The sequence below is a fragment of the Heterodontus francisci genome, chromosome 5 (assembly GCF_036365525.1).
Source record: "Heterodontus francisci isolate sHetFra1 chromosome 5, sHetFra1.hap1, whole genome shotgun sequence".
In the NCBI taxonomy this organism is placed as follows: Eukaryota; Metazoa; Chordata; class Chondrichthyes; order Heterodontiformes; family Heterodontidae; genus Heterodontus; species Heterodontus francisci.
In genome coordinates, this window is record NC_090375.1 from 183,530,644 (window position 1) to 183,557,661 (window position 27,018).

The 27,018-nt window shown below is 43.8% G+C and overlaps 1 protein-coding gene across 1 annotated transcript in view; it reads left to right on the forward strand.

Annotated features, from left to right (window-relative positions):
- Nucleotides 1-27,018, forward strand: part of LOC137370304 (collagen alpha-1(XXI) chain-like) — a 155,462-nt gene that overhangs the window by 52,870 nt on the left and 75,574 nt on the right. Inside the window, exon 11 of the mRNA XM_068032684.1 lies at nucleotides 12,586-12,639. Coding sequence (XP_067888785.1) covers nucleotides 12,586-12,639 — 54 coding nt within the window. The remainder of the gene's footprint in view (nucleotides 1-12,585; nucleotides 12,640-27,018) is intronic.

Sequence of the window (27,018 nt, forward strand, 5' to 3'; positions counted from 1 at the left end):
GATCTGAGCTGGCTATCATCTCGTTCACATATGGACTTTGCCTCCCCCCACTGCCGTGATCTTTTGAAGGCAACTTGAGAAACACTAAAGGGGAGATTTGAATTATTCTTTCACCCATGCATCCCCCCCACACCTGCCCATTGCCCGACTAAAATGGTGCGGACACGGTGGGTTAAGATGGCATAGGGTGGGTTGGTTGTGATGTGTTCCTGCCCTCCCCACCATTTTAACTAGCCAGAAATCAAGCACAGGAAGACCCCCCATTCTAAAGGAACAGGGGCCTAATTAATATTGCAAAGTCTTGTCCCAATGGCATCATTGTGACATGCCCACCATTTTAACTGTGGGCCACAGGGGCCCCAAGTAAGTTTAATTTTTCAAATAGATTTTAAAGGTCATCCTGCAGGGCCAGGAGAAACATGAGTTCTCCTCTTGGCCCCACAAGGATACCTTCGGCCTCCCCTGAAAAAGGGGAACTCACATTTATATAGGGCTTTTAATTCCTCAGGATGTCCCTGTTCTTCACAGTCACCAAAGTGCTTTTGGATTTTTTTGAAGTGTGGTCACTATTGCAATGTCGGTAAGTGTGGCAGCCAACTTGCACACCAGGTCCCACCAACAGCAGTGAGTTAAATGGCCATTTACTCTGTTTTGGTGATGTTGGTTGAGGGGTGCACGTTGGCCAGGAGAATTTTCTAGCTCTTCTTGAGGTGCACACACTTGCACAGGCTATAGCAAGAAACAAAGCACGTGATTAAAGGGCTAAATCAGATAAGTACCTACTAAAAGTGAACCAACATGTGTTCATCTCCACTCCTACCTCAGAGGACACCCCATGCAATGCAATCTGAGAATATAGTGGAATTGATGAACATTTTTAATAAAAGTAACTTTTGCCAAATAATATCAGTCAGTTGACCAAATATTTTGCAAATATGGGTCCTCCAGATGAAATCAGTCCTCCATTTAAAATCTTTCCTGTCTACCGGCAAAATTATTGTATAGAGAGCTCTTGAATAAGCTGTTCATCCAGCTGCAAAGGGTGCTGTGGGCCAGCAGCTATTGGGGGTGAGCCGCTGTCCTTAATTGGGATGGCAGCCCTGGCAGTGGCCCCTTAGTTAGCCGCCCTTGGCAAGATGTGGCCGCAGGTTCCGCTGACTGCCGAAGCGGGTTTGCCTCCCTCCTCTCCACCACCTCCCCCGCACCCCCCGGCTTTCATTCCCACCAGCAGGGCACCTGCCGCCTACATAAAATTCCGGCCTTGGTTCCTGGTATAAATCTTCCTTTGCTCCATGCCTTAATCTATACCCATTCTGCTCTTCTCACTAACCTCTATATTAAAAGCATTGGTTTAAATGCATCATCAAATTCATAATTTTCTCAAAAGGACAGTAAATTTCCGAGTCATGGTTCCCTGATGAAAAAAAGTACAAAAATGTTCAAGAGCAAAACATAATTTTGTGCCAAAATAATCAGTTCTTATATGATTCTGATGGTGCAGATGTGGAGAGAGAAGCCACTGAAGATAATGGGCTGAATTTTACCAGCCCCTCAAAGTCAGGGGTCGTGGCAGGGGGCCCATAAAATTCTGCTGGGAGCGACCTGCCATGACCCCGCACATGAAGCCCCGCCGGATATTAACGGCGGCGGCAAGGTCTCGGTGCGGCCCCCCCTCTCCCCGTCAAGCGGCGGGGCCTTCATCTAAATATGCAAATTAGCATTAATGAAATACAAATTAATTCCTGCCAACGGCGACCGTCCCATGGTGATTTTACGTTCCACCGGACGTGACTCACACGCCTTCGGGTGGGGGAGCGGGAAAACACTTTTTATTGGCTGTGGGGATGGCGAGAAGGGGTTGAAGGGCAAATGTGAGAAGGTTGGGGGGGGGCAAGTTCGGGTCGGGAATAAAAGTAGCTTTGTGAATATAGGGCAATAAAAAGACCATTGGGGGTGTTGGGAAAAGGCCTCCATCTCTCAATAATTTATTTTTAAAAAATTACGTGTAATAGACCTTTAAAAATTTAAATCTTTGCTAAGAGCTTGAAGGCCTTTATAAATGGTGCTGGTGCCTGCGTGGTGGCACCGGATGCCGTTGCCAGGAGCGCAACGGCTGCCCCCGATGACGTCATCGGGAGCAGCCGCTCCACCCCCTGCATTTAAATCAGCCCCGCGCGTAATATTGCGGCGGCTGTGCAGCGGCACTTCCGTGTCGGAAGGCCGCCACTTTCACAGCGCACCGCCACGGAGCGCGGCCACTGATAAAATTCAGCCTGATGTATTGACTGTGTTGCAACAAATCAGAGTGAAACTACAATAGGGTGGTGCCATTAGCTGGCACACTGAGTCGAGATAGTGGAGGAAGATGGAGTCATCAACCTTGTTGAGAGTCACGAGAAGTCAAGAGGGACCAGGAGGTATCCTATGGCATGGGCTCAGTGATATAGGATATCATTAGTGATTTTGACTGTGTCTTAGTGCTTGGGTAGGATGCAAATCAGCCTGAGTTTGTAATTGAATTAGCACAAGGAGACCTGAAAAAGGACCTAGGACAAGTCATTGTCAATGTATAGAAAATGAGGTAGGGCAATTTTTAAAAAAAAAAGGTTTTTAGCCTGAAGAGTAGAATAGAAGCTTTAGAGAAAGTTTATACTAAAGCTGTGTGCTGCATTGTTCGGATCACACACCTAATACCATGCTGAGTTCTGGTTATCCCACCAGAATAAAGGTATATGCCGGGAATTTCCTCAGGGGTTCTCCCGATTGGTCGCCGTGATTTCAGTCGAAGACTGATGAAAACCCAGGGAGGTGAGGTAAATCCAGATTAAAACTTCAAAAGGATGGGGAGAAAGAAGGACCAAAAGCCATGAATTGCAGGGTCCATTCAGCACTCCCATGCTCCAGGCGAGTAGCTGTATTTGCATGCAGCACAGGTCAGAAAATCAACACAAAGTGTTTTTGGAGCTGCTCCTATCTCTACTTCCTTGGAGTCTGGTTCCACACTGACAGCGCAGGATTGCTGAATTTGTCCTTTAGTGACAAGTGAAATAATGCAGAGATCCTGAAAAACTTGTATACTCAGAATATGTGTAGTAGATGGATAAGCTTTGGTGGGTGAATTGCCTTTTCGCAAACCTTATGCTCTTATCTGAATTTGATACTACAGAATTTACCTTGGTTGTTCATTGTTTCTGTTTGCATCAACTATTATTCTTTATGACACAGAAACATCTAACCTAATTTTTGTCTAGATTTTGGAGAGCAGAGCTGTATTAAGCTGTGGAGTGCAATGTAAAACATTAATAAAGGCATAGGTAGCCGGGAAACATTAGTATGTCTGAAAGAACGAGTGTTTGATTTAGCCTAAACTGTTTTGAGATGAATGTGAAGCAGATGTTTATAATGATCAGATGTTAAATGGGAAATAGACAAAGAATTCTTTGTTGTGTACACACTGTAAAACATTATTGAACTCGTTAAAAATATGGATTACGAGTGCAACATATTGTTCATTTGCCAAGATCAATGTTTTCATTCGATCAAGAAAAGTTAAGCCATATTCAGATGTGGCCTAGAAAAAAATCCATGCAATAACTGAACACTTTATGAAAAATATACTTATTTCATAACCATTGGCAAATAGGCTTCTGAACTGCCTTTATTACACTTGACAGCCCCAATGTATCCATCAGTGTAGTTATTCTCTACTTGGTAGAACTGTGTGATGTGTTTATATAAAATTACTGAAAACTGCTGCTGTTCATACTTCACTTCATTCATACTGCTCCAATTTTGTAGAGGAAATTTCTTTAAAGGCAGCAGGGAAAGAATTAGTTTCATATGCCATAAGTTCAGCAGTCAAACGATAGAATAATCCATAAGTCTTGTAAATTGTACTTTCTTCATATGCTCCTGTTTATATTTATATATTTATGTTTATTTTTGTGCTCAGGTCCAAGTACCACAATTAAAGCTGACACTCAGTGCAGTACTCCCCCAGAACTGCACTGGCCGTCTTTTGGATGAGACATTAAACAGATGCCCTGTCTGTCCTCTCGGGTGGATGATCCCATGGCACTATTTAGAGAAGAGCAGGGCAGTTATCTCTGGTGTCCTAGCCAATATTTATCCCATAATCAACATTGTAAAAACAGATTATCTGGTCATTTTCATATTGCTGTTCGTGGGAGCTTGCTGTGCACAAGATTGTTGCTGCATTTTATACATTATGTTACGACCGAGGCAGGAGGAGTGCACTACCTTTTTTAGTTCCACTTCTCCACAGCTCACAGCATATATTTTTTTTAATGTTTACCCAGTTACCAATGCAGTCAATCATATACTCTTTATCCCAGAATAAAATGCACCAACCGATTTCTTTAATAAACAACAAAATTATCAGTTTATTATAAAACAAGACTTAAGCAGTCATGAAGCAAAGCACTAAAACACAGATTGAAATATGAAAGTTTCCTTTTTAAATTCCCCACACACAAACTCAGGCAAACTGAAAAAAATACAGAAATTCTCTCTGCAGAGGTTTGTTACAAAAAAAAGACAACAAAGAATACTTTGGCCAAATACTTACTAATTCTTGAAGAAAAAAGAGGAGATATGGAAAGATGTCAGTTGTCCCTTTTTGTCTGGTGTCCCAAATACGCATAAACAGTTGTCACTGGGATCTTTCTGGAGCAGTTCTTTTCAGACATCGTTGAGGATCAGTTTGTCAGGCTTTCTAGGAGAAATACGGCATTAGGGATGCCTGGCAGGCTTTTCAGGAGAAACGCAGCATCAGTTTCTCTATTTCTTATACTTGATTCTCAAGAAGTTCTCAAAGAGATGGAAGAGGGTGAACTGATGGTGGCTGCTCACTTGGCTGGTTTTCTCCAACTGTCTTCAAAACAGTTCACACCCCAACACACTATCCAAAGCAAAATCAAAAACAACACCGCATGAGTCAAGCCTCCTGGCCGCTGTAAATCTTGACCTGTCATTTCTCTGTAAACATCTTCCCCAGGTCACCAAGGTTTCTGTTGTTTATTGCTTAAAGCACATGGCTTCCAGAAAGGTTATTTTTAAACAACATCTCAGTGTCCTTTAATGAACTGTCAACAAAAAAGCAAAGTCCAGCTTCTATGAAATCTTCAGCCTTCCAATGAATCCATCTCCACAATTTAAATATAAGTCCTCAAAAACATATACTTAACAAAAAAAAAGCATTTTTGTAACAAATACAACAGTGACTATACTTCAAAAGACTTCAACTGTAAAGTGCTTTGGGATATCCTGTGGTTGCGAAAGGCTCTATATAAATGCAAGTCTTTCCTTTTTGTTCAAACAATTCCAAGCTACTCCATTTGGCTTTGGTGTGTGGGCAGGTTCTGGCCAATTGGAAGACATTCTGTTGGCCTACAGTGTTTTGTGAGGCTTGTACATGTGGTACTACAATTGGCTACCTGGAGTCGCCAAGGATGCATTGCAGCAGCAGAAGTTGTAAAAGAGGAGGTAAATTGAGCTTCTGAAGAGGGAGCATTAGATGAGGAGTGGCACGAAGCAGGAAAGGGCAATTACTGGTCATGCAAAAAAAAGAAACTGCAAAATTTGAGAGACATGGGGCTGGATTTTAAGGAGTCCTCGACGCCGGGATCCATGGGGGGGGCGGGCCTGAAGATGGCCCCGGATGAGGCCCACCATGGACCTCGATGCCGGCAGGGCCCGGCTCGGTACTGCCGGCGGTGGCGAGGCACTGTGGCGGCCTCCCCGCCGCTGGGCAATGGGACCATAATTTGAATATTTAAATCAATTAAAATAATTAATTTAATTAAACTTACCTCTCCTCCTGATGTCCCGCTGCAATCTGTGGCCTGGCAGCTGGCACTCCTGCGCCTTTGGATCCCCATCCAGGGAAACGAGGTGCAATACGTTGGGGGGGGGGGGGGGGGGAAGAACGGGGTCAAATTAGCATCATGATGTAGGGGATGGTGGGAAAGGTTGAAGTTGAAAGTTTGTGCACTTTGTCAGGGGGGGATGGGGGAATGGTCAGATGGTAAAGGTAAGTGTTTTGGAGTGGAAGGGCAAATAATTAATTTAATTGTTATGTGGGGGGGAAGAGGGAAGAGGGGCAAAAGAGATGTATGTATTTACTTCACCTTTAAATATTTAAATTTGCCGGTAGGGCTGACAGCTCTTTAAAAATGGCGTCAGCACCTGCGCACAGGCAGCTGATGCCATTGCAGGGGACATACGGCCCACCCCCCTCCACGTGATCAGGGATGGCGGCCCGCCCCAGCTATTTAAATGAGCCGCTGCACTTGGAATCGCAGTGGCTGTTTGGCGCGTGGCCTGCACAGGCTGGCTGCCATTTTTGTTTTGTTGGCGGGCGGCAGGCTTATAAAATTCAACCCCTGGCTTGCACAGCACCAATTTGCATTTATATAACGCATTTAATGTCATTATAGGTCCCAAGATGATTGGTTCTTTGAGTGTGATGTTGTGGAGCTGCTAGAATCTGCGGAACCATAAATCATCATTAGTTGTATGAGGATAGTAAAGGCAATAAGGGGCAAAAAATCAGAGGATTAAAAGGAAGAGAAGCAAGTCTTCATATTTGGTTCAATAATTCATTGGGACCACTGGTGAATGGATTCATTTTCAGAACTGCTTTAAAATGTATGCAGTTCAATGTTGGGAAATGTGAGACCCCTGATAGCAGATAAGCATGCCTTTTTTTCCCCCAATTGGAATAGTCTATAACAGAATCATGCGGCAAGAATATATTCTTTACTTAATACCACAGAGGATGACATTGATCAATTTTGGATTGCACTAAAGATTGTGGTTTGATTTGTTGTTTAAGAATGTTGGAGTGTGTACGATAAAAGAGCGTGCTAAATGTGGAAAGGCATCAGCAGTCACCATTTTCAGGGGCAGCTTGGAATATCTAGAGTGCAGAAAGCACATGGAATTTTACTGAGGAAGCATCCCGCAATCAGTATTGAAATGTTCAGGCAGTTGTGGGTGATGTTTTAATTTGCAATAAATATGGGATATTCTGTGCAAATATTTTGTGCCACAGTTTTATTAGTGACTGTTTTAACTGGCTATTTTTATGAAGATATTTCACTTGTTTCAGGTAGTTTCAGCATAGATATTCACTACTGGACCGCCTGAATTTCGAAGTTTTATTTTAAATGACAGCTTTCCTTTCCCTTCTTTCTCTAGTTGTGTGTGTGCTGAAATTAATGCTGCGGTATGTGTGTTGCTTCACTTTGTAACATATCCACCAACGTTTGAATCATTTCGCATTGTAAGTGATGAAAAATACCACAGCTGAATGCTACTTTTTGAACTGTTTGAAGTAATAAAGTCATAGTCATTTACGACACAGAAGGAGGCCATTCAGCCCATCAAATTCATGCCAGCTCTCCATGGAGCTATCCAGCCAGTCCCACTTTCCGTAGTGCTGCAAGTTTATTTCCTTCAAGTGCTCATCCAATTTCATTTTGAAATCATTCTCTCTGCTTCCACCACACTCGTGGGCAGTGAGTTCCAGGTCATTACCACTCACTGAGTAAAAAGTTTTTCCTCACATACCCCCTGCATCTCTTGCCCAAAACCTTCAATCTGTGTCCCCTAGACATCAGTTAGTGGGAACAGTTTTTCCTTGTCTAACTTATCTAGGCCTGTCAGAATCTTGTACGCCTCTACCAATCTCCCCTCAATCTCCTTTGCCCAGGAAGAACAACCCCAGCTTTTCCATCCTAACCTTGTAACTAAAATCCCCCATTCCTGTAACCATTCCAGTAAATCTCCTCTGCACCCTCTGAAGGACTCCCACATCCTTCCTAATGTGTGGTGACCAGAACTAGATGCAATATTCTTATTTGGGTCCTAACCAGAGCTTCCTAAAGTTTCAGCACAACTTCCCTGCTTCTGCAGTATTTTGCTTTTATTCCCTGTTTTGTATTCAATGCTGCTATTTATGAAGCCCAAGATCCCAAATGCTTTACTAACCACTCTCTCAATATATCTTACCACCTTCAAAGATTGATGCACATGCACCCCTGGTCCCTCTGTTCCTGCACACTCTTTAGAACTGTGCCATTAAGTCTATATTGCCTCACCCATCCCTTCTGCCAAAAAGCATCACCTGTCTGTGTTAAATTCCATTTGACACTTGTCTACCCATTCTGCTAGCTTATCTTATGTCCTGTTGCAATCAATTCGTTTCATCCTCACTGTTTGCCACTCCTCCAAGTTTGGTATCATCAGCAAATTTTGAAATTTTACTCTGCATTCCAAGATTCAAGTCATTTATATATAGCAAAAAAAAGTAGTGGTCCCAGCACTGACCCTTGGGGAACATGACTGTCTACCATACTCCGGTCTGAAAAACAACCATTTAGCACGACTCGCTGTTTTCTGTCCTTAAGCCAATTTTTTTATCCAATTGGACACTGACCCTCCTATTCCATGAGCCTCAATTTTGTTAGCCAGCCTTTTATGTGGTACTTTATCAAATGCTTTCTTAAAATCCATATAGCCAACATCCACCGCATTCCCTTCATCAACCTTTTCTGTTACTTCATTAAAAAATTTAAATAGATTAACCAAGAATGATCTGCCTTTTACAAATCCATGCTTGCTATCCTTCATTAACTTTAACCTCTCCAAGTGTGTGCTGATTTTTTTTTACATGATTATTGTTTCTAAGACGTTACCTACCACTGATGTTAAACTAACAGGCCTGTAGCTGTTAGATGAAAGGTCACTGACCTGGAACATTAGCTCTGCTTCTCTCTCCACAGATGCTGCCAGACCTCATGTGTATTTCCAGCACTTTGTGTTTTTATTACTGTAGTTGCTAGGACTGTTCTTATACCCTTTCTTGAATAAGGGTGTCACATTTGCTATTCTCCAAACCTCTGGCACCTCCCCCATATAAGATTGGAATTTATAACCAGCCCTTCCGCTATCTCCATCCCCACTTCCTTTTGCAACCTGGGATGCAAGCCATCCAGACCAGGTGACTTAGCTACCATAAGTGTAGTCAGCCTTTCCAGTACATCCTGCCTCTTAACTTTTACCCTATCCATTGCCCCTACTCGCCTGCTTTAACTGATGTTTTGTCACATTTCTCTTCCTTGGTAAACACTGATACAAAGTACTCATTAAGTATTTTAGCCATGCCCTGTGCCTCTAAGCATACATTACCCTCTTTGTCCCTCATAGGCCTCACACCACCTTTTACTACTCGCTTACTATTTACATGCCGGCAGAAGATTTTTGGGTTCCTTTTATGATGACTGCCCTTCTATTCTCATATCCTCTCTTTTCCAATCTTATTTTCCTCTTCACCCCCCCCCCCCCCCCACTCTTAACTGATTGTATTTGACCTTGCTCTCCCTTGAAGAATTCACCTGACATGCATCAAACACTCTCTTCTTTTGTTTCTTCATGATCTCTGTCACCCTTGTCATCCAAGTTCCCCTGCCTTTCGCGCTTGTTGGAATGTACCTAGCCTCTAACTGAAGCATCTCTTCCTTAAAGATAACCTATTGTTTGGTTAAAATTTTTCCAGTCAGTCTTTGGTTTAATTTTTTCCTGGCTAGATTCCTTCTCATCCCATTGAAATTAGCCCTCTGCCAATCTAGACGTTCTACTTTATGTCGCTATTTGCTTTTCTGCATTAAGAGTCTAAACCTTATGATCACTCTTACCCAAGTGCTCACCCACAGAAACTTGGTCCACTTGGCCCACCTCAATTCCCAGCACCAGATCCAGCAATGTCCCCTTTCTAGTTGGGCCAAGAACATACTGATCAAGGGAGTCCTCCTGAACACATTTCAGAAATTCCTCCCCCTCTTTTCTCTTTACTGCAACATTATCTCAATCGATATTTGGGTAATTAAAGTCCCCCAATAATACCAGTCTATAGTTCTTGCACATCTCTGTGATTTGTCTGCAGACTTGTTCCTCTATCACTCTTTCACTATTCGGAGGCCTATAGGATACCCCAAGCAGTATGATCATACCCTTTTTGCTTCTCGGCTCTACCCAAATGGATTCTGTCCTTGGCCCTTCAAAGACATCCCCACTTTCCAACACTACAATGTCTTCCCTGATCAGTACTTCCACCCCACCTTTTTTTCCTTCTCTATCTTTTCTGAACTCTTTATATCCTTGTATATTAACTGCCCAGCCCTTGTCATTTTTCAGCTTCGTTTCCATTATTGCCAGTACATCATATTCCCATACTACTATTTGTGCTTGCAGCTCACGAACCTTATTCACCACACTTTGTGCATTTACGAATATGCATTGTAATCCTGTCTTTGCATTCTTTGTAGCCCTTTTCCATCTGCTCCTATCTAATATGGAACTACTCCCTTCTGTAGTAACGTCTAACACTCACATTATCCACTGTATTCCTCTTTTCTACTCCTATATGCTGGTGCCAATCCCCCTACCAATTTACTTTCAACCCTCCTCAAACATAGTGAACTTCCCCACGAGGACATTGTTCCCAGTCCTGTTGAGGTACAACCTGTCCCTTTGGAATAGCTGCCTCCTGCCCCAGAACTGGTCTCAATGCCCCAAAAATCTAAAACCCTCCCTCCTGCACCATGGCTCAAACCACACATTGATCCTCCCTATCTTCCTATTTCTGCTCTCGCTGGCGCATGGCACTGGGAGTAATCCAGAGATTGCTACCTTTGCGGTCCTACTCTAACTTCCTCCCTAGCTCCTGACAGTAGGACCTCAATACCTGCCCTTGCTATGTCATTGGTATCAACATGCACCACAATTTCTGGCTCACTCCGTTCCCCCTGCAGAATATCTGCACCCTCTCGTGATGTCCTTTACCCTGGCACCAAGGAGGCAACACATCATGCAGTACTCATGATGAGTATACGTCATGTTTCTCAGAAGTAACGACAAATCCATTATAATGTGTTGAATTTAAGTTTTTCCACAAACAATAAAAAGACTACAAAGATCAAAAGTTTTCTTATCATATTTTTCTTCCCTCTTACGTTCTAGAATTTTCTTCCTCTCCTGAGTGTAGTGACTCCTGATAGGGTTATATTTCTACAGGCAACAGCAACCCTTCTGTAAGGGGTGACAGTGCCAGCCTCACTCAGAAATTCCAAATGTAACGGTGCAGCGCAAGTAGCAACTGTTGGATAGAAATTTTAAAACTACTGAACAAAGTTCATGGACACCAGCATAGGCCGTTTCACTCAAATATCAGTCCAGAGGCTGACAAGAATTGTGGACTCACACTGGAGAATTATGAGAGGAGTTGCTTTGTCCTACAATCGCCCCATTTAACAGACTTCTGTCAGTCAAGAGGGCAGACAGTTCCCAGCCTAAGGACCAAGGCGTGAGTCTTTTTTCCCAACCTTATCCTTGCTAATTGTGAGGACTCAGCCCAAGACTGCCCGTCTGAGCCATGGGGACAATTCTGTTGCCCTAGACCTTATTGTCTGGAGCCTCTTTCGCCAATAGGTGTAGAACCACTTTGGTGATGCATGCCTAATTTTGTATTGCAAAGTAACAAGCAGCCTTTCTCATATTATTTCATATTATTTAAATGGAGAGAGATTGCCGAACTCTGAGATAAAGAGGGATCTGGGTGTCCTAGTACACGAAACACAAAAAGTTAGTATGCAGGTACAGCAAGTGATTAAGAAGGCAAATGCAATGTTGTCATTTATTGCAAGGGAAATGGAATATAAAAGTGGAAATGTTTTGCTACAGTTGTACAGGGCATTGGTGAGACCACATCTAGAGTATTGTGTACAGTTTTGGTCTCCTTACTTAAGAAAGGATAGAATTGCATTGGAAGCAGTTCAGAGAAGGTTCACTCCACTGATTCCTGGGATGAGAGGGTTATCTTATGATGAAAGGTTGGACAGGTTGGGTCATTGGCATTCAGAAGAATGAGAAGTGATCTGATTGAAACATATCAGATCCTGAGAGGATTTGGCAGGATCGTGAGTCTTTGGATTCTCTTCCTCAAAAGGTGGTGCAAGCAGAGTCTTTGTGTATTTTTAAGCCAGAGGTAGATAGATTCTTGATAAGCAAGGGGGTGGAAGGTTATCGGAGGTAGGTGGAAATGTGGAGTAATCAGTTCAGCCATGAACTTATTGAATGGCGGAGCAGGTTCGAGGGGCTGAGTGGCCGACTCCTGTTCCTAATTCGTATGTTTGTATGTGTAAATGGGCACATCTGTACTCAGTACTGGAATTTTCCCTGATCACTTGGGATCGAGAAAACAACTGGGACATTTAAATGATTTGGTAATGGTTTGTGGGCTAAGGGTAGATGCATGTATCTTTACTGACTATTCCAGATGTTGCCCACAGGAGGGATGGACACACTTGTTCAAGGCAACCAGCCACTGCTTTCAACTCAGTGGTTGGGGTCTATTTTACAAAGTTTTTAAAAATTATATCTAGAATTCTGTCGTCTGAATCCATTGGACTTGTTCCCTCATAATTGTTTTTAAAAATTGCTTTTTTTGGAACAATTGTTTTTTTTCATAAACAGTGTCTCACAAATCTTTCTTCTTTCCTCTAGGGAGAAAGTGGTAATCCAGGTTTTCCAGGGAGAGATGGACACCGTGGACTACTGGTAGGACCATAGCATATCTCAGTCCCAACTGCTACTTTCCTCCTTTGCTTTTTTGCTCACTCCCTCTTTGTTCTCTTGCAGGCAGTGATTACCATTACTGTTGTTCCACTGTTGTAAGCCACTCTCCACTACCTTGCTTAAATGATCATTCTTCATGTCTAAGCCTCTGTATTGAGTGTGAGTGAGTTATTTGATTATGGGGAGCGGGTGGCACATTGCCGCCAGGTTTAATCACGTATTAGAGCAAAATACACACAAATACTCTTAGGCAGGGCTTCTGGATAGCAATGAAAAGTGAAAACATTGAGTGATTCGTCTCCAGCTCAAGCCAATTGTGCCACTGAATTACTGCTGTATCTGGGATTAACTATCACAGCATAGAACAGCAGTAAAACTGGGACTTTTTTTTATCTGTATGGTCTGTTACAATAACGTGTGGTGCATTTACACTGTGAACCATTATGGGAGAAGAGCTTTGGTTTCTGATTTATATCTTAGTCCTGCATTTGTAACCTGCTATTCTTATTCCTGAATGGAGTGTGGTTAAAAGGGTTAGATATGAATCCATTATTTAGATTAAGAAACTGATAATTTAAATCATCAACACAGAAACAAACTCCATCAAAAACTCTTAATAGGGATTTGAACTGTGCATTTATGGTTTCAATCCTTAGTTGGAAATTCATTCTCCTTTCAATTTTAAAATTATTCTTTTCCAGTTAGCAGAGAACCTATAATGCGAGAATAAAGATTTAAGTAATTTCCTTAAAAGATAGGGGATGCAGATTTAAGGTTTTGGGTATGAGATGTGGGGGGATGTGAAGAAGAACTGTTTTATGCAGTGAGTGGTAGTGACCTGGAACTCACTGCCCACGAGGGTGGTGGAAGCGGAGACAATCAATGATTTCAAAAGGAGATTGGATGGGCACTTGAGGGAAATAAACTTGCAGGACTACGGAGATGGAGTGGGAGAATGTGCCTGACTGGATTGTTCTACAGAGAGCTGGTACGGACCTGATGGGCTGAATAGCCTCCTTCTGTGCAGTAATGACTCTGTGTATTAATAGTAAATAAAGGATTTGAGCCCGGGCAGAGAATTGATATCTTTGGTCCCTGACATTCCAGCAATTTAACCATGAAGTTTTGATTTACCTCAGCTTTTTGTTCCTTCCAAGATTGAGAATCATGCACTGTGAGCCTGGGCCTACACTGATACATGTTTGTATAGGTTATCAGGGGTAGGTGGAAATGTGGAGTAATCAGTTCAGTCAGGAGCAGGCTGAAGGGGTCGAGTGTCCTACTCCTGCTCCTAAATTCGTATGTTCTTATGTACATATATCCTCAGTGTAAAAAAAAAAGATAAGTAACATTATTACCTGATCATCAGTTTATATTTTATATGGTCTTATCCCTGTATTGCCGTAATGATTCTCTCAGGAGGGAATGATCCTGAAAGAGGACCAAAATCATGGACTGACTGCATATGCTGAATTATCTATTCTTGCTGCTACGTGAGTCGATCGAATGTTCGTGTTATCATGCTACCAATCAAGTTTGTCATAATCTATTGTTTCACATTGCGACATTAACTGAGCAAATATCTTGTCTTGGCAACTATCCCTAAAGGCACAATGTTAAATTAATTATACAATCATCAACTTTGAAGTTGTGTTTTGAATATTCCACAGAGTATCTGCCATTTGAACTGGCATGATTTTAATTTCTGTCAAGTCTAATGTTGACAGTATGAATGAGATGTCATAGTTAATATCATATAACGTTTTCTACTTTTGCATAACCATTTTCTTTGTGAGCTGCTTGTTGGTGCCTTGACATTTATGGAGTGATAAATAATTAACGATTGATGTTGCACTCTAGAAAAGAATTTAAGCCATATGCCCCATTTTAGGAATCTGTTAGATGGGAATTGTCTGAAATTGGCATTTAATAATTGTTTTAAAGTTGCCACAATAAGGTTTTCACACAGGATTCAACAAGTTTATAGTGTTCGTAATATATATGATGTACTTCAGGTGTACACGTATTGCTTGGGTGACATAGAGCAAGGGATGGTAATGCAGTGAGCCCACTGAAGATTAGTGGCAGTGTGCTACTGGTGAGAAAGTCAATTGGAATATTGTTCCATTTCTGTTAATTCCCTACTCTATCTGGCCTCTGATATTGCTGCTCTTCAATCATCCACCAATGTTGTGCTTTCCCTCCTATTGGAGAAGCTGCACTAACTGTTGTGTGCTGTTTCTTCTAATGGGGAAACTCTAGCTGTTTGGTTTGGAGGATCTTGGATGCCCTGCTGCTTTCCGTTTTGAATTTATGTATGTTAGATGTGGAAGGCTGGAAGGGCAGGTCAGTAAGGAGAAAGGGAGCTCTCCAAATGACAACCTCTCTGTTGCCTGTAGATTGAGAGTGGTCCTGGCAAAAAGGAGCAAATGGGAGTAGAAAATAAGAACTTGCAAAACCTTCATCTGGTCTTTTTTATGACAGACTTAACATTTAATTTCCTGTAAATGAAAAACAAGCATTTGTGCCCTTTTCACTGCAATAAAAGATTGTCCAAAAGGCATGCGGTCTAACATATTTGAATAGGAAGCTCAGAGAATTAATGTGACTAAATATCTCATTTCTAATTAACATTGACATTACTTTAATAAGATTAACAATGTGAACACTAATCTCTGTCTCATATTCTGAATAGTAACAGTGAGTACTTTCACACATGCTATTTAAACTGAATGGGGACCTTCAACTCCAGATGAGTAATTTTATAAAATTGCATTCCTGGAGTGAGCGTTGCCCACCTGGAGTGTATAATCGGGCATTTAGGTGCACAGTCCCCATGATCTTCCATCTACAGGCAGAAAATTGGGTGAATGGACATTTGAATACCTGTTATGTACTATTCATGGACATAGCTTCCCACCAGAATTGTGATATCATAAAATTGTTTCTCATATATGCTTGTATTCTCAAATAAGCACTTCTGCCAAATTTTAAAAACAAGAAAGAACTTGCATTTATAGAGCGTCTTTCACAATCTCAGGATGTCCCAAAGTGTTTTATAGCCAATGAAGTGTTTTTGAAATGTAGTCACTGTAGGAAGGAAAGCAGCTAATTTCTGAACAGCAAGCTCCCACAAACAGCAATATGATAATGACCAAATAATCTGTTCTTATTGATGTTGATTGAAAGCCAAGGCACTGGGGTGAACTCCCTGGTGCTTCTTCAGATAGTGCCGTGGGATCTTTTACATCTACCTGCTGGGGCAGATGGGGCCTCAGTTTAGCATCTCATGCAAAACAGTACAGCATTCCCTCAATTAGGCAGTAGAGTGTCAGTCATGACTTTGCACTCAAGTCTCTGGAGTAGGACTTGAACCCGCAACCTTCTGATTCCGAGGCAAGAGCACTACCCACTGAGCCACAACTAACACCACAGTCTTCAGCAATAAGGCCAGAATCTTACCAGCTCTTTGGAGATGGGCTTGTAAAATGGTGGCAGAAGCCTGTCATCTTCCCATCGCCATGGGATATTAGCAGAAGTGGGAACAGCAGTGGCGCAGCTGCCTGCTGACTTCAATTAACTGGCCATTTAACAGCCATTTATTACCCCTGCCAACATTTTTCCAGCACCTGGACGGGTTCCCGCCACATGGGGAGACAGCCAGGACATCAAGGTGCCTCCCAGCGGCTTCCTGGGGTAGGGAGGAACTTACTTTCTGGGAGCTCCATGGCCCAAGGATGGGCTCCCCTACAGCAATGGCCACCTCCGCGGCTTCGACGCCACGGCTGGAGGGTTCACCATCTGATCACCGAGGCCTGCCTGCCTGGCCCATTGAAATAGAATTCTTACCCACATTTCAAATCTCTGATTGGGCCAGCAGCTCTGAGAGGCCAGCCGCTGTCTTTAATTGGACTACGGTCCTGGCAGCAGACACCTCATTGGCTGCTGCTGGTAAATCGTTCCCACTAGCTTGAGACCCGCTTTCAGTTCCAGCAGCGGGATTTCACTCTTGCCAGTAAAATTCCGGCCAATGTGTAATTTCACTTTTACATGAATATCAGTTTTAAAGTGATTTGTTTCCCTCTCGCTTGTAGCTGCTGTTTAGTATCTGCTTACAATTTTTAATGGGGTGTAACATCAGATTATATGGCACAAGTGGCGAGACTATGTTGGGAACTGTCTAATACAATTAACGAAGCATTGTTTTAATGACAACAAATAATGCACTTTTTCGCTTGATCAGAACTTTTTGTTTTGTCTTAACGGACATCCTGAGCTATCCCAAGGGAAAATAAAACACTGATTTAAAACACACATCTTGGAGCCTGCGAGGATAAGTATTCAACACTACTTTATCTTATGGGCTGAAGCTGAAGATTAAAGAAAGGAAACACATGAAAATGTAATCATTTCTACTTTGCTCATTTCCACTGGAATTAAACCATAACTTTTCTGTACTGTGGGCTGGATATGCACCCAAAACCAGTCGGTCCCTTCTTTACATGTGGATGTTGAATCCTGATGACATCATCAGGACTTAACTGCAATTTTAACAGGATGGCCTGAACAACAAGCTGCAGTGGCATTCGCGCCTGGTGAAGACAGTGGTGAAGAGGAGCCAGTGAAGCTTTCACTCACTATTGCAGTACTTCTTTGCTGAATCTTTCTTCCTCTTTTTAGCTTTTCTTTTTTCCCTTATGTTATCTTCCTTTCTTCCACCTTAATTTTCTTCCCCAGACCCCATACCTTTGTTGGTGCCACAGCTTCATCTTTGGGATTCAACACTGTTCCTCACCCTCCCAGCCATGAAAAAGGAAAACATGGGTACACTATTAAGAGGTAGGACCATCCTCAGTGTAAGTGAAAAGTTCATGGTAAATGCAGGCAAGTTGTAGCTTTGATAGAGCCAGTCATTTGTTCTACACATGGCTTATTTGGTGATTGTTACAACCAGGTGAGAAAGAGATCTAGGGTTCCCTTTCAGCCTTCACCTGGTCTTACCAAAACAGGGTTTAATTTTAAACACACCGTGTTTTTAGCTCCCCCTTGGTGAATCCTTGTTCACTGCTTTCCAATTATAAGGCAAAGAAACCAGCACAAACAGGCTTTCTTAGGTTTAAAGGAGAAAAGTTGACATTTATTAAATTTAAACTCTAATTCGGTTAACGCCTATGGATACACGACGTGCCCACACTAGCATGCATACGCGATACACACATGCAAATAAAGACAGAAAAGAGCAGAAGAAAAAATAAAGTGAAAAGTTTGAGGCAATATCTGAAGAGTTGTTACGGTTCTCCGAGCTCACTGTAGAGTCCTTGATTATAGGTAGATCTTGCTTTTTGTTGGAGCCCAGTATTCTTCTTAAACTTTGTTCGCTGTAGGAGACTTTTCTCTCTTGGGTTCTTGTGTCTTCAGTGGATTCAGAGGCTTGTGAAAAAGAGATGGGAGCATACAGGAGAGATCTTCTCAGTCCAGAAGCAAACAGACAGTCTCTGTTCAAACTATTTGTACAATTAAGAAAAACCCAGGTTGCCAAGCAGGTTAGTCATGTGAATAACTGGTCTGACCATGTCTTGGATTGTATCACCTTGGCAGTTTCTGGAATGCTTCTCTTATACACAATACCTGGTGATCAAGGTACATTGTGGGTTGAATGTGTCAGGGAATGGTCCTTTGTCCTTCCAAGCAGTGTCTGTTAATATGCAAATGGCTTTTCCAGCCACAGCTGTTCATGACAAAATTAATGTGCCGCATTCTTAGAAGGTGGCATCCTCGCACGACAGTGATACATTGGCCGGGGGTCCTGTTGCTGGGCCAGAAGGAGGAGGTAGGGGGGGCGAGGGGGGAGGGCAACTGTACTACAGCCATCTGTCGGACCCCAGTAGAATTCCACGGCGGGCAGCCAATTAACTGCCTGCTTTCAGGGACGCATCCCTTTTAAAGGACCAGCTACCACCTGAGAGCTGCCGGCCAATTGGAGGGCTGGGAGTCAAGCAGTACCAGCAGTGCCATCGAGAGCAGTGGTCACTGCCGGTACTGCAGGAGGCCTGCATTGGCAAAAATGGAGGAGACCCCGGAACACAGTTAAGTGGGGTCAGGTTCACCAGCCCCTAGTGAGGGCGTGGGAGGGTGGTTGGTGAGCGCGAGGGGTGTCTCACTGCAGGGAAAGCCATCACTTCCAAGGGGGCCTTCCGTGGGCCATGGGTTGCCCCAAGAGGTGGAACCCCCCCCCCCCTCCACCCTCCACCCTCTGGGAGGAGACTTCCGGGTCTCATCTGACAGTGTATCCCCGCGGCATCAGGCCCCTCCAACTTCCCTTAAGTGGCACTTAAGTGGCTCAATTCGTCTTGGGGGTGGGGGGGGGGGCGGAAGGGCTGCCCTCCAACTGCCCCACCGCGGACAAAATGGCATGGAGGCAGGAAAACGTCAGGCACGCTGCCCGATGCCACACTCTGCCATTTTGTGTGTACCCACCCCGCCTCCGCCTCTGTTCCCATTGCCAGGGGCAGGATAAAATCTAGCCCATTTTTCTTTTTAGGCTAAAACAGCAACATGTAACATCCTATAGTGACATGTGTTGTGAACCCATTATTCTGCAGTCAGCTTTACATCCTGCCTATTGCTATCAGCCTTTATTGGTTATCAGTCCTCCTTGTTTGTAAACCTTTATAATGGTCAATATTCCTGAGCATGGGATTTTCCCAGTGACTATTGATGTAGTGACATTTCCTTTGGACTGCTTGATTCAAAATGAATAAATGTGATACTTAACCTTGAGAATGTAGATATAAAAATAACTCCATGAAACTTGAGATATTATTATATGAACATTTCAAAAAAAGATAGCACATCTGTTAAAATAGTGAATGGAAGAATACTAACATAAATGCCTCAAGCAATCCGATGATGTTGTTCAGTAGAGGTGATTGTATGATTCCAGGAAAGCCACATTCACAGAGAAATAGGGCTACAATATTGTAAATATTTCTTTTAAGAACACTCCCCGTTGCAAGTGTGGGATCGCAGAATCACCCCACTGTGATTTCCACAGTACTACCAACTTCATTTTTGTTTTAATTATCTGAATGTCATATGTCTAAATTGCTCTGCCCTGTAAAGTTAAATTTGTTTCCCAGAGGTTGGATTCCTCAACTGGGCAAGGTGCCTGGAATTTCCATCGGGGATATCCTGCCATACGTTTGGTGTAAGATTAGGAGAGAGCCAAGGGAAATGGTGGGCTGGATTTTGTGCTGGAAGCAGGGCTCCCGCTGCTGGGCCGAAAAGGCGCCTCTGCCTTTTTGCGCCCTCCTGGAGCGATCCTCCGGCCTTTTTGATTCAAAGTTTTAGGAGGAGTTGCAATGTTTGATCTGGGATTGATTGTATTAGTCTGTCCAGTGTTCACTGTGCTTGATTGCTTAAGCCTATGGGTGGAGCTTAGGAGTTTGAAACTGAAACTGAAAGAGACTGAGCTAAAATGTTCTTGAAGACATTATTCTCAGATCGTTTAAGTGCTGAGATATTTTAAAGTCCTATAAATAAAGCAGTTGGTGAGATCTGCATTGCTCTGAGATAAATCAGATATATATATGTATATATATATATATATATATATATATAATATATCCAATAACCCGGCATAAACATAACAGGTGGGATCCCTATCCCTTTAAAGACTTCAGAAGGACAGGGAGTACCCCCCTCCCCCCCGGAGCTGCTGGCCAATCAGAGGGCTGGCAGCTCAACAATATCTGCTACGCCACCAGGAGTGGTGGCCACTGCTGGTAATGCAGAGGCCTTGGACCCAGGCCCAGCCTAGGAACCCCGGAGAAGTGGTAGGTGAGGTGGGATCGCCAGGGCCAGTCCGGAAGGCCCCGGCAAGAGGGGTGGGGGTTGGTGATTGTTCAGTCCGGGGGAGGGGGGGCCCCAGGCAGTGAAGTTGTTCCCGGAAGGGGTCCTCCATGGGCCAAAAATTGCCCCCTGAGGAGGGATCCCACCTCCCCCCCGCCACAAGCCCACAGGGAGGGCGCCTCATTTTACGACGTCCTCCCCACATGGAGCAGGCACCCCCCCCACAATCCCAACGGCAGCAGGAAGAAGCTCTTAATAGGACACGTAAGTACCTTTAATTGGTTTTTGGGCAGGAAGGCCATTGTCGGGCTATCCATCCCCCAGGACGATCATTAGGTGATGGGGAGGTGATAGGCCCTCCGCCCTACTGCCCCTGCCACCCGTTGTGATATTCCCTGCCCTCCCGCCTCGGGGGGGGTGCCGTAAGATCCCAGCCCACATAAGTAACTCTTTCCAGAATTTCTCCCACTTCTCCCAAACACCAGGATACTTTTCCAGTGTTCCTAAGATATCACAACACCCCTTCATACTCTTTCCCCCTCCCCAGATCCTTACAACCCATGACTCCCACATCCTATGACCCCAAACCACAACCTCCCCAGTTAAATTATTTTTGGAATATTGATGTAAATAATTGCTAATACATATCATTGCATTCAGAATGCATATATCACTGTTTAGATGTCAATGATCAGATGCCACACTTTGTTATAGGTACAAAACAGTCTTCAAAAAAGAAGCTAGACTTTGATCAGCAGCCTGAAAATTGCAGGCAGTTTCGAAAGTGAGTTTCCCTGATCAAACAATAATTAAACACTGATCTAAACCTGTGTTTACTGAACAACAGTTAAGTTTTGTGATTCTAAAGGGAGCGTTAGCTGCACAATAATGCATTGTTCAATACACAATATAAGACTCCTGTGTTAGAATAATATTCAATTTGAGCAATGCCATGGGAGATCTGCTAGCATGTATAAAGTCATGAAACAAGAAAAGGGAATTCATGATTATAATTCAAAACCGAATCAGAGGGTGGGATTGGAGTAACCAGCCAAATTAGCTCCTAATTACAACGTTAAACATTGTACATTTAGATGTTTTAGATTAAATGAAAGCCATCTTTTATAGTGGATTTAATTTATGTCAAATGCTCTAAATGCAGATTCCTGTCGGTCTATAGGTTGGCAGCCTCAGAACTAAATTTGTAAGAGCCTGGATGAAGTTAAGACCCATTAAAACCAGGAGAGCAGGATGTAGGTGAGCTTGTTTCGGCAGCATGTTTGCATTTCCATAGGTTCTTTGTCCTGCTCTTGTCGATAACATTGTCATGCAGTGTGACAATAGGAGGGTTTATCAGAGCTGCATTTTGGCTGCCAGTTTAACCATGAGATAAAGTCTGAATTTATTAAAAGTATCTTTGTAACAAACTGTTTTCTGTGTTCACCATTGTAGATGATGCAAGTAAATTGGTTTCTATGTTACCTCTAATCAACTTTCACTCAACACTAAATGAAGATTCCATTGTAATCTAAGCTGCTATTTCTGTCGCTTTTGTTACGAACAGGTGAGGAAGGCGTCTAGGGCTCCCCTCTCAGCCTTTTCCTGGTTTGTCCGAAACAGGGTTTAACTTTTAAAACACAGTGTTTTTAGCTTCCCCTCAGTGAGTCCTTGCTCACTGCTCTCTAATTGTAATTGTAAAAAAATCAACAAGACAGGTTTTCCCAGATTTAAACAAGAAAGGTGTGAGTTTATTAATCTTAAATCTCTAACTTAGTTAAAACTACGAAGAATATGTGATGCGACCACGCTAGCATGCATACGCGATAAACACACAAATAGAGACAAAGGAGGAAAAAGAATTAAAGGAGAAAGGTTTGAAGAAGTAGATGGAATTCCGTTCCTGGTTTTGGGTTGAATGTAAAATCTTTGATTGAAGTTAAGTCTTGCAGTTCTTGTTGGGGCCCAGCGCACACTTTCAAACTTGTTTTGCTGGTATCAGAAGGCTGTAGGGTTCTTCTGTCTTGAGGCTTAAGTTACTTCCGTGGGTCCCTGGGACTTTGCATGACAGACAGAGGGAGACCTTCCTCCTTGCTTGTCAACTTGCAGTCTACCTCAAATCTTTTCTGTGAGCGCAATTCAATCAACTCAAGGTTGGCCAGCAGGTTAGTCATGTGATTATCTCCTTGTTTGAAAGAGCTTCGCTTGCTAGGTTTGTGGATTCCTCAGAGTTTACCAGACACTCTCAGTGGGGGTGGTGGGTGGAATGCTGGCTCTTACACAGTCAATGACTCTCAAAGTCTCTTGATCATCACTATTGACAAAACCCATCTGGCTAATTGGATCAGGGAGTACTTCCATTGTCTGTCTTTCTAGGCAACTGTCTCTTGGAATGCAAATGTGCAGCCATGTTTTCAGTCACTCAGTCCTGTGGTCCTTTTAAACAAGTTATTTCAATGTCCAGGAACAGTTGAAAAATAGTGTTCCACATGACAAAATGAATATGTTTCCATTTGGCTGGTGTGGTTTCCATCACACTTTATACTTCAAAATTTGAACTAATGTGTATTTAAGAAATGTTGTGTTGCTGCTTGTTTCTGTTCATTAATGCACTTTAACGATCTGCAAAATGTCCATATTCAAGAATGATGAGATTAATGCAAAACCCATAATATCAAATGAATTCCAATCCCCTGCTGGTAAAATTCCTGTCAGATGATGAAGTGGTAAAATGCTCATTTTCCATTTCTCTTGGATCTGTGTTTCCAGTTAAAAGTTAGAAATGTGGGGCAGAAGTTTCCCAGCTTGTTGGGCAGGCGGGGTGGGAAAGTTCCGGAAATTGACATTGGGTTGGAATCCCGATGTGATCCCACCCTCTTCCGGGTTTCCCCAGCTTTGAGCACAGCAGGGAACCCCCCTTGGGTCCAGCGGAAAGCCAAATGAGATATCTTAAAAAGGCAATTAAGGGCCTTTTTTAAGCTTGGAATCCCTCTTCCCAACAGCGCACGGGTCACATGCTGTGTCTGCGACTTGGCAGCTTGGTGAAGGTGAGTGCACATCAGAAGTCATTGTAGAGTGAAATTGAATTGGTATGAGCAGCATAAAGGGTGAAACTGGCAAGTCTGTGTTCAGCCACAGTGACAGGCTTGTGCTGACTGAAGCAGTTCCTTCAGCCTAAACTTATTGAATTTTTTTGGGGGCTTCAACTTTGTGCAACTTGTTGCAAGTGCCTTGCATACTTCTGAGTGTTGCAGACTGGCACATTCCAAGGTCCAGGACTACGTGCTGAGGGTTGCACTAAAGCTTGGGGCAGCTGCTGCAAAGGCTGAATAGGGAAAGACCAGTGTGTAAGATCCTCCCACCAAAGTGAACTGAGGGGTTGGACCCATGGGAAACCCCCTGGGCTGTATACACCAAATATGGTTTTGCTGTAAAATGTACATGGCAGGTAAAATGGAATGGAAGGGTTGTGAGGCAACTCACTCCTGTATTGAAGAAAACTGATTTCCTTTGCACTTTTTGGAATGTAAACCTGGTGCTGTTTTGTAATGCATTTTTTACAGGTTTTTATGAATAAAGTATATTTTGGGGAAAAAGGGAGATCTCTGAGCGTCATCTCACTTTATTGCTTGTGAGACTTCCCTGTAACATGGTGTCTACATATTCAGACCTTATTTGGATGGAGGAGGATGATGATGATGACCCACCACCATCATAATGCTCTGGCCCAGCAGCAAGGGCAGTCACATGCAGCAGGACAGAACAAAGGGGATGAACACAGGACTGCACCTCAAAGGGGCAATACCCTTAGCACAGGGTCTGTAGGCCAGTGGTTGGCTTCCTCAGCTCTCTACAGTACCTCCTGAAGGCTCAGCCTCTCGCAGCAGACACCTGGAACCTCTTTAAAGAAGACTACAGCCCACAATTTCAATGCGCCCGAGTCCTTTCAGGGCTCAGCTGCTGACATCTCCCAATCTGCAGCCCACAATTGCATCAGCCAGGCCACGAAGCTTCCAACTACATTGTCTTTGAGATGGATGAGGACAGTCAAACCTACAGGGCTGACTGCTTCGCTTCCCTCACCAGATTTCCACAGGTCTGTGGGTTGTAGATTGCACCCACTTCCTGTGGTCACAGACCAGCTAGGTATTCAATGAGTAGAAGCCTTTCTGTTCAGGAATCTGACCGGCTGGTCAGTCAGTACCTTGATGGTTGCGTGGGTACAATCGATGATCTCCTGGACCTGAGGGAATCCATCGATGGAGGCAAACCCCAATGCCCTCTGATCCTGCACTGGCCCATCTGTGTCAAAGTGGATGTAGTCCCCTGGCCTCCGGAATAGGGCACCTGTGAGCTGCTGACTACAAGATGCCACCCAGGTCCACAGTTGATCCCTGGAATAACCCGGTGACATAAAATTTCAGGGTGACCTTGACAGCTATAGGTAAGGGACTGCCATAGGGACCGCGAGGCCTCAGGTCATTGCGGATCAGAGCACAAACATCTGAGACTAGCTGGATAGGTGCAGCCTCCTAAAGCACTGGCTGTCTGTCATTTGCAGGTAGCTGACTCTTGAGCAGTAGACCTGGTGTCTTGGGAAGCACATTTTTCCCCTTGCAGCCCTCTTTCTGTGCACCTGTGGCCTCCTCCTGACCATGAGGATGCATCTGCTGAAGCTCCTCCTCGCTGCTCTCTCCAATGTCAGAGTAGCCTGCCCGCATGCTAACTCCCTCAGTTGGTGCTCGTGCATTCACCAGGGTTTCCTCTGCCAGCCTCTGCTGCCCAAGTGATACCAGCAGCCTCAAGTCCCTCTCAAGAGTCCTATCACTTACTGCTCACAAATACAAACTATGTGCCACTGGTTGAGCATCTGAGCGTTATTCTCCATTTCTTAATTTTGTTAACCAGTGCATCCATTAGCCCTCATGACTCCCCACTGTGTTTATAACAACTACACCCTGACATGTCCCAGACACTGGTTTCCCCGTGCCTCCTGATTTGAAAATCTCAAACTGATCCTCTGAAGCCTTTTAATGAGCTTAGCAATGAGCTCAACAACCAGTTATTTGGAGGCGTGCAGATTTCTGGCTCCCCCCTCCCCCCCGCCTAACCCCAATCCCGCCCTCCCTTTGAAAATAGCATCGCGTTTGGAGGTGTCTGGTTTCAGTGACTCCTTCTGGGAGCACAAGCTTCAATCCGCACCCGCACGCCACTCACCCTCACGGGCAATGGAAAATCAAGCCCCAGGTCTCTGGGCCACATCCCCCCCCCCCTCTCCCCCCCCCGCCCCCCTTCCCCCGTCTCTCCATTGCCCACAGCCAGTACTTGGTGCCACCCTGCTTATCTCCAGGGCTTCCTCCTCCATTGCAGTCAGGGTGACTGTGGCTGTAGGTCTACCCCGGGTTCTCTGCCTCTCCCAGGAGTTGCGGGCTCTCTTCTCCTGCAACTGAGAAAAGGCAGAGAGTTAGGAGTGTGAGAAGTGAACGGATTGCTGAGGGTGGACATTTGAGGAGGCTGACTGCGAGGAACGAGAGTGAGAGGGCACTAGGATGAGGGCGAGTGTGAGTGCTGTCTGTTGAGATGGAAATTTGAGGAGGAGGCTGGAGAGAAAGGAATGTGTGTGACAGCAAGGTGTGTAAGTCAAAGGAGTGCTGTGTAGAAGACTGCAACAGAGGTGAGGGATTGATGCCAGCTGAGAATTGCAGGACATTCCCCTTGCTGGACCTCATGAGGCCATTGCAACTTTTCTGGCACTGGATCCAGGTCCTCAGCAGCACACTTCAGTTGGTCAATGCCTCAGCAACTTCATGCCATGCCTTGCTCTGTTTATTTCTCAATTCTTAAATTTTGTTGGTTAAGAAGATAGACTGTTGGTCCCTTTGTTCACCAAAGTCCAACAACTTACAGGGCAATTTTCTTTTGAGCTGTAAGGGTGCAGGACAAAATCTAATTAATTGGGCACACTGCAAATTGCTCCACTCCAGCAAATTCCAGCCCATGAATTAAACATCCACGAATTGTAGCTTTGCTTATATGCTTGAATAGCCCAGATATAAATATATTTCTTTTAAGTGGAGAGAGGGTCCGTGTAAAGTATCTCCCCTCCTCCATTGTCTGTGCAAACACTGTGTGAAGATTTTTTTTTTCCCATGTTAGTACTGTAATGCTACTATCAGCACCTGGATTTAGTAGGGATGGCACTCAACATTATTGACGTCCACCATCTAATGGACTGACAACAAACATCAATGGAGTGCAGTATTTTTCTCATTGGAAGATCTGGCAGGGGCAGGTCTCTGAAAATGTACAGTTTCTGCTTACAGTTAGGAAAAAAATCAAACAACTTCTTTTTCCCTTCCCTGAAAATTTTTGACTTATTGCTGGGTTTGATACAATGGAGACCTTTTGGTACTTTGCCCAAGTGGCCATTACTTACGCTCAAGCCTTTGTAGTAAGTGTCACCATTTGATTCAATCCTGGAATATCACAGCTAAGCCCAAGCCTGTCTTTTTT